Source organism: Lucilia cuprina, chromosome 6 (genome assembly GCF_022045245.1).
Source record: "Lucilia cuprina isolate Lc7/37 chromosome 6, ASM2204524v1, whole genome shotgun sequence".
NCBI lineage: Eukaryota > Metazoa > Arthropoda > Insecta > Diptera > Calliphoridae > Lucilia > Lucilia cuprina.
Genome location: NC_060954.1, coordinates 60,530,163 through 60,546,824, shown reverse-complemented (window position 1 = coordinate 60,546,824; position 16,662 = coordinate 60,530,163). Strand labels below are relative to the sequence as shown.

The 16,662-nt window shown below is 35.1% G+C and overlaps 1 protein-coding gene across 1 annotated transcript; it reads right to left on the bottom strand.

The window, feature by feature from the left end:
• Positions 1–1,725: 1,725 nt before the first annotated feature.
• Positions 1,726–10,554, bottom strand: LOC111685685 (nucleoprotein TPR). The gene is made up of 7 exons (XM_023447950.2): positions 10,228–10,554; positions 6,722–9,897; positions 3,453–6,664; positions 2,940–3,259; positions 2,628–2,764; positions 2,419–2,563; positions 1,726–2,353 (listed from the first exon to the last, which is right to left on the bottom strand). The coding sequence occupies exons 1-7, from the start codon at positions 10,376–10,378 to the stop codon at positions 2,217–2,219; spliced, it is 7,278 nt and encodes a 2,425-aa protein (XP_023303718.2). The 5' UTR covers positions 10,379–10,554; the 3' UTR covers positions 1,726–2,216.
• Between the last annotated feature and the right edge of the window lie 6,108 nt (positions 10,555–16,662).

Sequence of the window (16,662 nt, the reverse complement as noted above, 5' to 3'; positions counted from 1 at the left end):
GAGGTGTTATACTTTCGCAGGAATGTTGACTGTTCGGTTAGTAGTAATAGTAGTTGAAAATTATTTAACGCTCCTCAAGTGATTGGTGTTATTCTATAACGAATTTAAAGCGGATTTATCAGTCCTGTTATTTTATTTAAGACTCGAGTTTAAGTTCTATCTTATCTATAAAAAAAGTCGTTTTAAGTTAATTTTTCGTCCTTAAACTGGTACTTTTTGAGTTTTATATAACGTTGAATTTTAGAAAAATGAATTCAAATATGTAAAGTTCTAAATGCGTATCTATTAAGACCTCCTTTTTGGTATTCGTTCTTCAACTGATTATTTTTGTATTTTCTATAATATTGAACTATGAACCATGAAATTTAACCTACAGAGATCCGAGTAAATGGTATTCTATATGTAAACTGTACTTGTTTACTCTTTAATTGGTACTTTTTAATATTGAACCATAAAATGAAATAAAACATGTTGAATACTGACTAAATAGGACATTTTTTTAATAAAAATAAACCTAGAAAAACCTACATCTACGTCTAATTAAATTCGTTCTGATTAAATTAAAATCCATAAGAACGGTCTTTCATGTCCATTTTCGATCTACAATTGTGAATTTTGAAATTTTCTACATTATTACTTAAAATTTAAAATATTGAGCTCTAATTGTATTAAATTCTATAAAAATGGACATTCTGGAGCACTTTTGATCTTCATCATTTAATATTATTGAATAGGTATAGATCTCTTATACTGTGTGTTATTTTGGCGCTAGAACCGTAGAATTAAAGGTATTTTGTTTTAATTTCACAATTTTGTATTCTAAATAGATAAATATCAATACAGATAAAGCTATTTTCCAATGACCGTAAGATTGTTGAAATTAATTTTTACTTACCATTAAAAAGGAAGGGAGCTGGAGTCATTAAACCCGACAAACGCAAAACCATTCAAAGCTGAACTAAAAATATGGGTGAGAGAATCCCATAAGACTTCTTGGAATAATGAAACAGTGGGTAGAACCACGAAAATCCTATGGGGTGACCCTAATGAGAGCAAGACGAAAAATCTCCTCAAAATGAGCAAGTATGTATTCTGAGAGGACAGTGAAACTCTGGAGCACTTTATTTGCCACTGCCAGGCACGCGTCGAAGTTAGATCCAAGTATCTTGGAAGTGATGATATTCCGGAAATAATGAAATATGACTAACACAGATTGGAAGATTCTTAGGAATTACGTTTAGGAAACTGAGTTTCTGAACTTTGAAAAATAATTCATTCAGTTCCCTTATTTTCTCATTATAAGGAGCGCACATTTGTATTTGTTTGAATTTGATGTGGTGTACATCCTCCTATCAACCTAACCTAAGACCCGTCTTAGTCTTGTCTAAGCGACCCACACCTTGGATCTATTCACCGTACAATTCTTTGATCATTTTTCTACTTAAAACTAGCAAAATCGGTCCATTTATACCTCATATGTGATCAAAATTTTATAAATCCTGTTCGATATTTTCGAAAGATTGGTAAAAAGCATATCAAAAGAAAGTTAATTCTGAAATTTTGAAAATTTTGTACATAGAGTCTACGAAGAGAACAGAGTGTAAAAGTTAACTACAAAAAAAAAAGTTCACAATCAAATAAAGAAATACAAATTTAGAATAACAATCCAACGTTATCCCAACAGATCACCCAGTTATCCACTACAAATAAAAAATCAAATTTATTGTTTTGGAAATATTTTATGTATTTTTAGATGAATATGTTGTATTACTATTTTTAATTATATAATTTATAATAATATGAATAGTTAAAACTAATTATATTCTATAATTAAAAAGGAAAAAATTGAATCTTAAATGAGGGTTATGTTATGTAGTTCAGTTTAAGTATGTATTCAATATGGATACGTATACATTAGACAAAAAAAGTGAATTCTAAAATATGTGTGTAAAAAAAAAACAAGCGATCGATTATATCAATGCAAATGTTAAAGGATCTTTAGGGAAATATTTTTTGGGTCAAAAAAACGAAAACAATAGAAAACCAATAAAATAGGAAAACCAAGGAATTAATGAATGTTTTGTGGTCGACGCTTACAAATAATTACAAAACTAGAGAAAAATCACTTCAAACAATTTACAAAAAAATAAAAATATTTGACGATTGATTGTAGAAAAAAATTAAAGAACCGATGTATAAATTAAGTTTTATTAAAATTAAATTCTATTGGAAAAATTGCCACCGCCTGGTCTTCGCATGCGTCTAGCGCGTTGTCCTCTCTGATTGCCAAAAGCACCACGTCCAGGGCTGCCTGGTTGGTTGTTGGCAGCATTACGTGAATTGCCAGGAGAGTCTAATAAATGTAAAATAATACAATTTAATGAAATATTACCAAGATTTAACATCTAAAGTACTTACCTTGCCATACTATGGGAGTGGGACGACTACCGCCACGTTGAAAACCACCTCTATTTTGTCTTCTATTTGAGGGTGTGCCTTTTGTTGCCTTGGAACGGGTATTTATAGATGGTGAGGTTGAAGCTTCTGCTTCACGGCCTTCCTCCTAAATTAAATCATAAAAGTTTGTATGTTTCTTGTAGATTTCTATTTGATGATTATAACCATACCTCAACTTCTTCGACAGCTTGTTTTTCTCCCTCTGAAGAAACGCCATCGGCACCCTCATTGTCTTCTGAAGTGGCTTCAATTTGATTTTGTTGTATATCCTGAATTTCAGATTGTGTAGCTCCACTACTGTGATGGCCTAATTACAAAAGAATTTATATTTATAAAATATATTTGCTAATTGTATATACAGTTTTGTTCAAAACCTAAGCAACTTTTCGATCTTCTTATGAAAACCCAAAAAGACCATAGATTTTCATAAGAAGATCTAGATTTCGAACAATACTGTTTTATACAGCTCTTCGTTTACTTACTCTCACTGTCTATATTTTCAGAAGCTTCAACAGAATCACCAGCTTCTTCTTCATTAAAATCATCATCGCCCTCTACGGCTTCTTCGATGTTGTCCTTTTGATTATCTTCTGATGTTGCTTCAGCATTTTTCTTTTGCTCATAATCTTCAGACATAAATTCTCCGCCAGCGGCTGCTTCTCCACCTTCATCAGCATTAGTGTCTTGATTCTCTTGTCCATCCTCGGCAGAATGTTCACCAGATTGTTGTGCAGTATTGGACGAAGCGCTATCGGTGCCGTAGGTAAATTTTGAGTCTTGTGGTGAACTAACGATTTCAGTACTGATGAACAAAAAAGAAATTGTTAAAGATTTTTTTCAAAATTTAGTTTTCGAAAAATATTTTTTATTTAAAATTCTTTAAAATACTTTTTCTTTTAATTTTTATTGAACATTATTAAAAAAAATTTAATTTGTTCTGTGTAAATCTCGGCCCAGCCGAACACACCTCCCCACCTTACATGTCTAAAACGAACCTGTCTGATCGGCGACCTCCACTCATTTCAGAGGTCTCTGTTACATCTGCACCTTGTTGCATTTTCATAAGAGTTGCCTTTTGCTGTCTGGTCAATGTGTTGGCTTGTTTTCTCTGTGGAGATTCTCCACTGCCACTGCTGATGGCTTGACTTTGTTGATTGTTGTCTTGTTGACTATGTGCCTTGGCCATAGCAGCAGCTGCCGCAGCACTAGTACTGGCACCAGTTGTATAAGGATCATTATCTGCTTGACCAGCTGCGCCGGCTGACGAGCATTGTCCGTGATTTTCTAAATCTTCATCGACATCTACTTCATTGTTGTCGGCTTCACCAGCTTCGTGGCGTAGGTTGCTCTCATTTATTTCAGGGCATTCATTTTCATCCATGTCTTGATCTTGATCGTAGTCTTCGTAAACTTCATGTTCACCATCGCCATCGGTGGGTCCACCTTCGTCGGCCTCAGCTTCTGCCATGCCATCATCTTCAGAATCTAAAACGACAACATCGTCTTCTTGATCGCGTTGAGATGAGGTTGGTACTTGATCGACATCAATACCGGAGTCGGAAACGCCAGCAGTCATGACTGCAGCCTCTGCACTGTGCATGGGTGCTCTCATACGCTTGGGATGTTTAACCGATGAAGATTTATCCGAATCATCGGCAGCTGTAGATGAGTCTCCCTCTAACTCTCTAGGACGTTTGTGTCCAGCCGAAGAACCCGCTTGGGTGGTTGTTACATTGCTGCTGGATGGTGTGTGACGATTGTGACTACTAACTGCAATGTGCGAAGAACAACCAGTGGATCCCGAAGTACTGGGTTGTGGATTATTGGGATCTTGTATAAGTTGTACATTGACCGATGGAGCGGACTGAGCAGAGCCTTCTACTCTAGGCGAAACGAGAGCAACAACTTGTGCCTGATTACCACTACCACCGCTAACATGGGCCTGTGGTTCATTCTGTTGTGGTTGCTGAATGCTTTCGGCTTCTTGAGAACTTTCAGCGGCAGAAGCTGAACCCATGGGTGGAACAGCGGCAACAGCTACAGAAGCTGAGCTGCTGGTTGAGGGCATATAGTCGGTGTGTGATGATGTTGGGGATGAAGACATTGTTTCCAAAGAAGCACTACCAGTGGTATGTACCTGCTGTTGTGGGGGTACTAAAGCAGTATTGCTACTGCCCGCTGCAGAAGAGGGTGTGCTTGAAGGTGTTGAAGTCGACGAAGTAGATGTGGAGGATGTCGATGTTCCAGCTACAACATTGCTGCCAGTCGAAGAACTTTGTTGACTGGTAGGTAGAATGGCAGCTGTACGTGTATTTTGCACTGATATAGGTCTAATACTGGCCAAAGGTGTTTCTCCGCCACGCCAGGGTGTAACGGTGGCCGATTGCTGAACTGAAGCTGTACCCGACATGGGTTTAACATTCGCTGTTCGTGGTGACGAATCAGATATTGAACCCTTTTCTGAAGCCACTGATGAAGTGGAGGGTTTGGCAGATTGCTGTAAACCCAATTGACGATTTAACTGATTGATGCGCATTAGTAGAGATTCATTTTCTCTGGTCAAACGTTGAACATCTTCTTTGTTGCGATTGTTTTGTTCCATCAGTTCACGCTCTAAACGAGCCAAAGTATCTTCGTACTGTGATTTGATTTCATTAATGGCCGCTTCATGAGCCTCGGTACTTTGAAGCAATTTAGTTTTAGTTGCGGCCAATTCACTGCTAACCACATTACGTGACTCGGTCAAACTAACAATGTGAGTTTTAGCCTCACGCAACAGAGTTTTAGTACGTTCATCGATTTCTATCGAAGTCTTAAGATCTTCATGTTCTTTGCGTATTTTCTCGTTTTCCTCTTGCATGGTGCGTATAACGCCATTAAGACTTTCAATTGTGCTACGTTGCTGTTCTAACTCGGCTTTTGTTGCTGCTTCAGGATTATTATTGGCTCCGCCTAATTCTATGCCATCTTGACCTGTAGTATTGTTGGCTGCATCCCCACCGGCCGCCGCTGAAGCAGGAGTTTTGTTCAGTAACTCCAAATAAGAATCCTTGTAACGTTTGGCAATTTTGCGTATTTGAACTTCCTTATTTTTAGAATCTTGCAGCAATTGTTCTTTAGACTCCAAGTCTTCTGTAACCTTTTGTACAGCTTCTTCCTTAGCCAACAGCTTGTTCTTCAATTCCATGACCTCTTGCATGAGGCGGGAATTGGTTTGTTTCATAGTGGCGATATCGGCATTCAAACTCTTCTTATCTTCGGTCAATACATGAACCTGTCTCTCTAATGAAGCTAACTCTGCTTCAAGGCGTACCTTTTCACCCTTTACTCCCTGCAATTCTTCGTTAAGCGATTTGATTTGTTCTTTTTCGGCCGTTAGCATTTTAGCCAAGTTTTCACGCTCTGTCTGCAAACGTTTAAATTCCTCAGGATTCTTATTACTCTTTTCAACTAAGACATTTGCTCTTTGACGCCATCTCATGGCCTCTGTTCGCAAAGAACTATTTTCAGAGTTAAGTTCATCGATCTTGGTATTAAGATCGCGATTTTGTGTTTGTAGTGGGAATAGTTCGTCCTCTAAAGCACTAATGCGTTCATTCAACTCCTTAACACGTTGAGTAAGAGCATTGCGTTCTTCACGCAAGACACGATTGCTATCGGTAACAGCATTTAATGTTTCAATTTTACGTAAAATTTCCTCATGTTTGGAGGCCGAAATAAGATTTGTATCGGTCTTGGAACGTTCACGATTAAGGAAATCTTGCAGCTCTTCGTTTTTCTTTTGTAAGATGGTAAACTCTGACGAGAGTCTTGTGTTTTCAGCCTTTAATATGTCCATTTTAGCCACTGTTAGATCTTTTTCTTTACGCAAGAACTTTATGATTTGCAATAATTGCTCGTTATTTTTATTTTCAGCTTCTGCATCCAACATGGAACGGCTTAAATCGGTAGTTGAGGTGTCCATGGCAGAATCATTAAGATTACCGGCTGGTGCAGACTGACTAATAGCAGTCAGTTTAGAAGAGAGAGCTTCGATTTGATCGTGAAGATTGGCATTCAAAGAGTTGAGATCTTCTACGCGTTTTTCAAACTCTTCCTTTTCTTTGCGTAATAAAGCGATGTTTTCTTCTTGCGAGCGCTTAACATCTTCTAAAGCAGACTTGGCACTATCTCTATCCATGGTAAGTTCTTTGATTTGGCTTTGTATCTAAAAATTAAATGATGTTTATTATTTGCAATATTTATTCGTGAGTTTACAACTTACCTTGACCAATTCTTGCTTAACCTTTCCAAGTTCCTGTATATCAGCCGAATGTAATATCATTTCATTGGCATATTTGGATTCAACACTATTCAAGTTTTCTGATAGAGTGATATTTTCAGCTCTTAAAGTGCGTAAATTGCGATTGCATTCGCTGACTTTCTGTAGAGAATCCTTAAGTTCATCTTGCAGTTTTCTTATCTGTTCAGCAGGGGCATTATTTGTTACGGGTGCTTCTATAACAGTAGCCAATTGTAAATCAGCTTCCAGTTCGTTAATACGATTTTTAAGATTCATTTCCGAAGTGCGCAGTTCTTTCAATTCCGCTTCTGTTTTTGTTACATATTCCGTGTGAACTTCATGCAGATTTTTAATTTCAGTTTCAGCACTTTGAGACATCTTGTAGTATTGATCGGCATGCTCCTTTGCTTTGGCAAGATTTGCTGTGAGGGATTCAATTTCAATTTTCGATTCCTCATATTTGACTTCGAATTCTCGAGCTTTTTTGTTTGCCAATACAATGGGATTGTCGTTCTTGGAAGGTGTAAGACTTTCTTGAAGTTTCTTACTGAGTTCATCGATTTGTAAAGTCTTGTTTTGAAGTTCTTCACGCATGCTGATTAATTCAAGACGCAGCTTGTCGGCTTGAGACTTTTCGTCTTCCATTAGTTTTTTGGCCGAATCCGCTTGCCTCTTCAAATCGTTGGTGGTTTCACGGAAACGATCTTCTTCTTCCTGGAATCTTCTTCTTTGAGCCGACAATTCGCGAACAGTTTCATCCAAACGCTGCTCAAGTCTGGCTTTGCCTTCCATTTCGGATCTCTCCAAATTGGATTTAATAAGTTCTAAATTATTAAGCAATAACGATTGGCTCTGTTGTTCACGATTAAATGCTTCCTTTTCAGATTGCAAACGTCCCACAGTGTCCTTTAGTATGCGATTTTCATGTCTTAAACGGTTGGACTCCGACTCGGCTGCAGATTGGTTGCGTTGTGATTTCATGATTTCGTCCTTAAGATAGAGTACAGATTGTTCATGCTTGACAATGGTATTTTCATAGTTTTTATTGCGATCTTCTAAAGCCTGTATTTGCTGCTTATAAGTCTGTATATTCTTCTGTTGCAATTTGATTTGTTCTTTGGTGTATTCCAGAGTAGAAACCAACTTGCAGTTGGTAGATGTAAGTTCTCTAACTTCAGTGCGCATTGAATCAAACTGTTCGTTAAGTATTTTTTCATTGTTTTTCTTTTCTTGGGAATAATACTCATACTGTTCCTTGAGGGTCTTATAGTTGTCTCTAACATCTTGTAATTGTTGTTCCAAATCACGTATACGTTTTTCGTATTCTTTTGACTTTGCATTCTTAGCGGCTGGAGATTGGGCCGATACATTTAGAGTTTCATTTTCTTCACCACCCATAGTATCATCTTCCATATCGCTAAGTTCGTCTGGTGAGGATTGTTTGTTGAGTTTCTTTTGCAATTCAAAGTACAATTTCTTGTAACGTTCACATTTGGACACCAAAGTGGCGACGGTGTTGTTTTGTTGATTCAAAGTGTCTTGCATACTTTGGAATTTACTGGCATAGCTCTCTAGTTTCTCTTGATAAGAAGCCTCGTCCAATTCCTGCTTAAGAGCTTCAGCTTCTTCAAGTTTTGTACTTAGATCTCTGACGAGCAGTAAAAGTTTTTGATTGTTTTCTTGTAGTTCTGTAATGTTGTTAAATGTTACCAGTTTTTTGGATATGACATCGTCGGTGGTGGTCATATTACCCCATTGTGAAGAACTGCAGTTGGCACCGTCTGTGGTCAAACCTATGCGCAATTGTTCGATTTCTTTGAGCAAGTAACAGACCTGGCGACTGAGATCAGTTTGTGAATGTTTGAGCTTTTTGTTCTCTCTTTCCATGTGGTTCAATTTGGCATGGGCATCAACTAACAATTCTTCCATATCAGTCTTCTTAGACAATAGTTCATCGCGTTGATGTGCTAGAATATTATTAGTTTCCAAAAGTTTTTCATATTCTAATTCCTGTTTCTTAACCATGGGAGCATTTTCATTGAGCTCACTGAGAATAGTTTTCAGTTGAAGATTTAATCTGGCTAATTCACGTTTTTGCATTTCTGATTCTTCCGTGGCTTTAACATACAATGAGTAGAGTTCGGTAAGAGACATATCGGAACGTATCAAACGTGAAGCCACTGCGGCGGTAGGTGCCAATTTTGATATAGCGTTTTCTACACTTTCATCTTGTAGTTCCTTGAGCAATTCATTGGCATGTTTAACTTCATCTTTGAGCGCTTCAATAACTTTGTTCTTTTCTTCCAAATCTTGTTCGTGTTTCAGTTGGGTAGCCTTAAATGTGGTCTCCAGCTCACCATATTGGTCACTGGCTTCGGCTAACATACGCTTAAGATCGGATAGAGCGGCAGACAATTCGTTGCGTTCAATATCAGTGTCCTCACAATTGCTCTTGTACAAATCGGACAACTTTGTTTTGGCATCTAATTCTTTCTTATAGAAATCCATCATCTTTTGAGCTTCTTCACTTTGACCCAACATTTTAGTGGACAATTCTTGGATGTTTTGTGTTAGGCGTTCAATAGTTTCCTTATACTGATTGCATTGCACCTGTATGATTTTCACTTCTTCGGTCTTTTCGGTCAAGCGTGCTTCTAATTGCATGGTATTCATAGTATTTTCTCGTCTAATGTTTTGTAATTCTGAAATATTGCGATTAAGATCCTGTGATAGGGTCTGTATCTGTTTGTGCAACATTTCGCGTTCCTGTTCCATACGACGTTCCTTAAAATCCAAAGCCACCTCTTTACTCTCAATTTCATCCACACGTGCTAGTGCCTCACATTTAGCAGTAATGGCCGCCTTAAGTTGTTGCTGGTAGGCTTTTAGATCCTGTTGCAAGCGTTCTAGTTCGCTATTTTGTCTTTCAATCACTTTTAGCAAGTGATCACGATCATCTGCTATGGCCTTTTTTTCATTGCGCAATGTGGACAATTCTCTCTCATAGGAACTAGTGGTCTCCAATAGTTGTTTGCGTTCATTGGACACCGTGTCCAATTGACTACGAAGTTCGGTAACATTTTGGTTGTAGTTTTGTAACTTTAATTCATAGTCCTGTATTTGAGCTTGAAGCTCGTCAGCTTTAAGCTCATAATCATCTAGAGTTGTGAAAAATAAAGATAAACAGAAAATAATTACATTTCCGACTACATATTATGCATGTAGTTTTTATCATTTCTTTTGGCGCACATTTCACAATGTAATAAAAATGACTACAACATTTTCTTAGCCAAACAAATTCTCTTTTTGTTGTTGTTTCTTCTTTTCTAAGCTGTGCTGCCAAACAAACGATTGACAGACGCCGCCATTGAAAGAAAAAAAAGAAACAGGTTAACAAAGCACAGTTGTCTCAATTTTTTTCTTTTAACCGGTAATAAATTTACAATTTTTTAACTATAAATATTAAGATTTTCTATAAAATTACTTACGTAGTCGATTGGCCGCTGCTTTATCTTTACAATATTCATCGAAAAATTCATCCAAATATTTTTTCAATTTATCTTGCACCCCTTGTGGTGTCTGCTCCAACTCTTCGGGCGATAAAATGTTTGTTAATACTTGTGGACCGCCAAGATCCATTTTTACTGTCGATATACACAAAATATTTTCACAAAAACTACAAATGGAATGAATTTATTCTTTATTTATTGCTTTTTTTAAATTTAATTGCAATTTAATGCGGCTTTTAATATTTGCGTTGTATAGAAAATGCGACTACACGAAATTACTCTTTTTTGCAAACTACTATAGTGTTACAAAAAGAAGAAAAGAAACGCGTTACAGGGTTGTATACTCGCAGAAATGGAGTTGCCTGATATAAAGTTAAAAAAACGCTTGTTTTACATAATTGAATAGATTTTTATGTGTTTTTTTTTTTGCAAAAGTTCTGTGTTAAATATCCATTTTAATATCTAATTTTCCCTTTAAGTTAATTTTTAGTTAAGTAGCGTTGTTAATCTTGATATTTAATTATATTTTGTATATGTTTTTTTGTAATTTTGTAATCAATAAAAAATAAGTTTTGTATCACCCAGTTGTATGCTTTTAATTTCTATAAAATATGTGGTAACATACCTTGTTTTTATCTTCAAGGGCTGCCAGATAATTGTGTGTAAAATTGTTTGTTGTTGTTGTAAAAAATGCAACAAAAAGAACAGGTAAAATTTGACGTTGTTGTCCTTTTTAAATATAAACAAATATCATGTCGCCTTTTCTTACACATTGTTGTTGTTTTTTTTTCTGGGAAAATCATTAAAACATCTGTTAGATGTTTTAATATAATTCGCAGCAGACAAAAGGGATTAGTTTATAGTTTTTGTAAATCTGTTGTCGATGTCCTTGAATGTTTTGAACGTTATATAGTACTGTAAGTCGACTACAAATCTAATATTTTTGGGTGTAGGGTATAAAAAGACCAAAAGTAAAATATAGAATCCTGTTATGATGTCGAGTTTTGATTTTTAAGTCGACTTCAATATTTTGAAAACCTTAGTTCTTTTAAATAAAAGTTTTTTATTTCAAATTTCTTATGATTTATTTTGAATGATTTATAAAAAATAGGATTGGTATTATCCACATACATAAAGAGAAAATAGTGATTGTTATCAGATAATGTCCATCTTTATTATTTTGTTCAATATCCATGTATACCAATAACGGTTTTTGAATTCTTGCAACAACTAACACCTTTGGGATAAAATCGAACACAAACATACTTCCTCCCACTCCAACTAGCTAATGTGCATCGAACTAACAATTTGTACAGACAAATTTTAGAATTGTTTTTATTAACAACCTACCGCAGTACGAAAAACCAAACAAATCATGAAGATGTCCAAAACAATCTTACAAATCAACAAGAACAACTGCAAAAATTTCAAAAAAAAAAAAAAAGAAAAAATGCATTCATACAATGAAGACACATACTTTATCCATGTGTCTTAGAACTTACATAATAGGGATCCACTACAGATTTGTATGATGACTGACTTTGTGCTATGAACTCTACTCATTCTTTTTGAGATTTTTGTTTGTTTTTTATTTGTGGTTCCTATACACAGGCACATACACACTCGCTCAAAGATATAATACGGAGAGCAAGAGGCAGAACCAAACCAGCCAGCCATCCAGCTTCATCTTTGATAAGCCTTAACCGACTGCACCTTTTGCAATAAGATTTATTGGTTTACACTGGAAGAATGTTGAAGAATTTAATATGAAGTAAAATTTTTTATGGACATGTCTAATTACCAGTAAAAAAGTCGAATTTCCATTTAAAAGTCAAATACTAAATTTTTACAAAAAAGCGAATTATTTACTTGAGCAGGGATATTATTTTCGAAAAATGCGATTGTTCGGATTTAATGTATATACAGTCTATAATTGACCATAGCTCCTTTTAAAGTCCACTTCCTTAGTGAAGAATTTTAAGGATTCTGCAGAGCACTTTATATTCTTTATACTAAACCCTGAATAAAAGTATAATATAGGAATTCTAACGTCAATGTTTAAAAAACCATAGATTTATTCTCAGTGTAATATTTGTCGCTTGAAGACCTTCAGCGAACTAAACAAAACATAAGAGAATAAATGATGAAAAAAAAAACAAATTCTTATCAATAATAATTTGTTTAAACATCCTCAAAGCTCAAAGATAGAGGCAGCAATGTCACACGCCCATCATTTTTTTGGAGCGTTCGATACTCATTGATATGACGCCAGGGACCAACCTCTTGCTATGCTTGAAACATAAGTTTGTAAATACGTACATATGTACATATCAATATACATTCATACATATGTACATACATACAGTACATGAGTATTAACTGACCTCTAACAAAGATAGTTTTTGTACAACTTTTCCTTCCTACGGGATTGGCAAGCGCTAATAAAAACAACAAAATAAAAGTAAAATGTTAAAAAAAACGCCAAAATGCTAACTAAATGTTTGTTGTTAGCCGCGTGCGCCAAGATTTTTATTTGAAGTTATTGCGATTACAATTGACTGGCAAGATCAGTTGGTTTGGAAAACAACAATAACAACATAACAACGTAAATTCATAACCAACTTATTATTATTAAAAAAAAAATATATTTAAACATTCAAATTTGTTTGCAAGTTTTCAATCTTAATCCCAAATATTGTATAAATCCACACACATGAGCTATATTAGTTGTTTAGTTATTTGTTTGTTTGGTTGGAAACTTTGGCATATGACTGTTCCCTTTTTTGTCGATTTTACAGCCACAAGGCATTTTAACCATGCGATACGATAAAGAATTTGTTTTAACGTTATTCGTTTATGTGCCTGCCTTTGCAAACGTTAAATACAACAAATTGCAAGGTAATATTGCTTGCCGCCACCTTTGCTTAATTTGGCTCATATAAATCCAAAATCCTTTAGGTTGTCTTTTTGGTTTGAGTTAAGTATGTACATATGTATGTTTTCAAAAACATTCGTAAGCAAAGTGGCGGCCAATATTTTTTATCAGATTACGCTTAATTATGATTGTGTGGTTGGTGTTTTTTCTTTTATTTGCAGGGAATACCCCTGTTCTGGAGAGTGTGTATGTTAACTTTTAACTGATTTAAGGATTGGTAATGATTATTATTATTTAATAAGTATTTTTTCAAATTGTAATTATTTTTTCATAAGAGGGAATCAGTTTAATGTTAATGTTTCTAAAATCTGGACTTTTTAGATCTTATTAAGAAATTTGTAAGTGGCATTACTTTATGCAGTTGATATAACCTGGTTCACACTGGGAAACTTTAGTTGAGAAACTTTTGATTTTGTATGTAAGAGAAAGAAATTAATGATATTTCTTTCTCTTTCTCTCACACACAAAAATCTAAAGTTACCCAAAAAAAATTTCCCAGTGTGAACCAGGTCTATGTAACACAGTAAAAATGCATCGGATCCGATTTACATAAATCAGAAGGTTATATCTGACATTTTTGCTACGCCGATAGATATAGATACATAGTTAGATAGATAGATAGATAGATAGATAGATAGATAGATAGATAGATAGATAGATAGATAGATAGATAGATAGATAGATAGATAGATAGATAGATAGATAGATAGATAGATAGATAGATAGATAGACAGATATAGATAGATAGATGGATAGATAGATAGATAGATAGATAGATAGATAGATAGATAGATAGATAGATAGATAGATAGATAGATAGATAGATAGATAGATAGATAGATAGATAGATAGATAGGTAGATAGTTAGATAGATAGATAGATAGATAGATAGATAGATAGATAGATAGATAGATAGATAGAGGTGCAGTTAGAGGCGTGACGTCTTTGTGATTCCTCCAGTCGAAATAAAACCCAGAAGCGTCTCAACTTGCGGGTCCCCGATCAGTATCTCTTTCTCTTGTAAGTGTTAGAACAAAAACGATACGGATAGGATCCCGGAATAAAAAACAAAAAAGGGTAAAGCTTATTGAAGAAAATTCACTTTCGGGCTCCAGTTTTCGAACCAATGACGACAAAATACTACAAGCAACTGCAATTACCATTTGGAAGAAACTTAGTGACTAAGATGGGTCCTCACCAATGGCAGTAGGCCTCGAAGATCGTGTAGATTGTGAAGCTCTAATAACATTTCCTAAAGCAATGGAGTCGGATCTAAAACCAGAGGCAGTAGAGCTCTAACAATAGTTTCCGCGGAAGATTTTTGGGGCAATGGAAAATGACATGCAAGCACTCTATATTCTCGTGACGGAAAATAAATGTAAAATGTGTCGCCGTGGAAGTAAGGCAACTGCTGATATTAAGATAACACAGAAAGACGAGGGTACAACTTCCAATAGCATGGAGACCTCTGCAAGGAAGTCTAGGCTTCAAATGCCTAGACTTTTGTCACATATCTGTGACAATTGTGAAACAGCACAAAGTCTCTGATTCGGCAAAGTGTAAAATAGTACAATTCAAACGAGAGGAGATTTTCATAACTTATTAAATTAGAAAACTTAAAGCTTTGTTGGTTTAAAGAAAAGGCTATATCGGTCTATTATTGTCATTCGCCCCTATACAAGTGGCCGCTCTAAATGCAGCAATCGAAATAACATATTGCTTACGTTTCTACGACAATCGGTTCTTCGCACCGGAACGACTCGGAGTTTAACGATCAAGGATTGTCAACACAGTCACACCAATATTACATGTGTCACTGCTACAACACCAATAACATATTACTCAAAGTGGAACGTTAAATATCTAATGCGAACTTTTCTAACGTAAATATCTATATAGGTGATTATGACATTATAGACTTCTAGTGGAACGTTAAATATCTAGTGCGAACTTCTCTGAAATTTATTTTATCAATTGATATTACTCAGATTTCCAAAGTGCGTTTTCTTTCGTTGTTGTTTTTTAAGAGTATCCACAGACACACACACACACACTTTTTGTTCTTCATTTTGACCATCACTACTCTCTCACTCTGGTTTAGGTAATTCATTTGGGTGGTTAATGGAGCACTCACTCGTATACATTTAAAACCTGAATATGAATATTCAATATAATATACAAATACATGCAAACGCATTGATCGCACACAGATACACGGACACCTCTTGTATACAATTTTATTTGTTTGTTTAGAGCAGCTCCACCAATTGGAGAACGTTTTCAATGTGTAAATATACAAGGCGTTCGTTCTTTAGTTTCAAATAAAACAAAACAAAAAAAAAACTTGTTTTGATATATTTTATTATTTGTATATAAGTTTAATATGTGTGTTATTTATTTATTATTTCAAATGTTTATTTTTATTACAAATATAGATTCACACATGGATGTATATGATTGCATGTATCTAGATACATTTGTTGGTTTGTAATTTTATTTATGTTTAAAAAACAGAAGTGATAAACATAATTTTGCCATACAAATAAACAAATTTCAAGTTTATTGGACGACTATGACTAATGAAATTAAACTTTTTTTTGCGCGTATAAATTATCTCTTTATCTTTAAAAGTGACTAAGTGAGTCGTTTTGTCTGTTTGTTTTTTGTAAATTTTATATTTAAATTTAGTGTAGTCTCAACTTTAAGCTTTCTCACTATAAAATATTTACATATGATTACTGCATTTGCAAAAGTGATTATCTCCACTAAAGGAAGAAAATTATAAAATGAATATAAAATTTAGGAATACCAAGAATTTATAAAGAAATGTTCAATATTGTTGCATAATAGGTTAGGTTAGGTTGATAGGACAATGTATACTACATTACATCTGAAGAAATACACCTAGGCCACAATCGGGCCTGTTGTGCGTTTCTTATCATGAGTAGAAAATGAACTGAATGAAGTATTTTTCAGTGTTCAGAAACTCAGTTTCCTGAACGAAATTTCTGAAAATCTTTCAATCAGTGTTAGTCAGGAATGTTATTTTCGGAATAACATCACTTTCAAGACGAATGCCTGTCAGTGGCAAAGAAAGTACTCCATAGTTTCACTGTCCTCTCCACAGGCTCTACATACGTGCGAATCCGCAGGTCCAATTTTGTATAAATGTGCTCGTTATCCTGTGTGTCCACTCAGAATAAGTTTGAGGAGATTTTTCGTCTTGATCTCATCAGGGTCACTGTTTCATTATTTCAAGAGGTCTTACGGGATTGTCTCACCCATATTTTTAGTTCAGATTTTGTTGCGTCAAATGGTTTTGCGTTTTTCAGGTTAACTGCCTCGAGCCCCCTTCCCTTTAAAGCTATTGTATTCGCTCTTTTTTTACCGACTATTACCGAATGGGCTGGTACCCATATGATGTGAACCTTACCTCTAGGAGAGTATTCAGTTAAAACTTTCTTACAATCCAATACGGT

Coding starts and splice junctions, on each gene's coding strand:
- LOC111685685 (XM_023447950.2), bottom strand. CDS start 10,378: ATGGATCTTGGCGGTCCACAAGTATTAACAAACATTTTATCGCCCGAA. Junction 9,898..10,227: donor AGCAGCGGCCAATCGACTAC/GTAAGTAATTTT, acceptor TCACAACTCTAG/ATGATTATGAGCTTAAAGCT. Junction 6,665..6,721: donor TTAAGCAAGAATTGGTCAAG/GTAAGTTGTAAA, acceptor TTTAATTTTTAG/ATACAAAGCCAAATCAAAGA.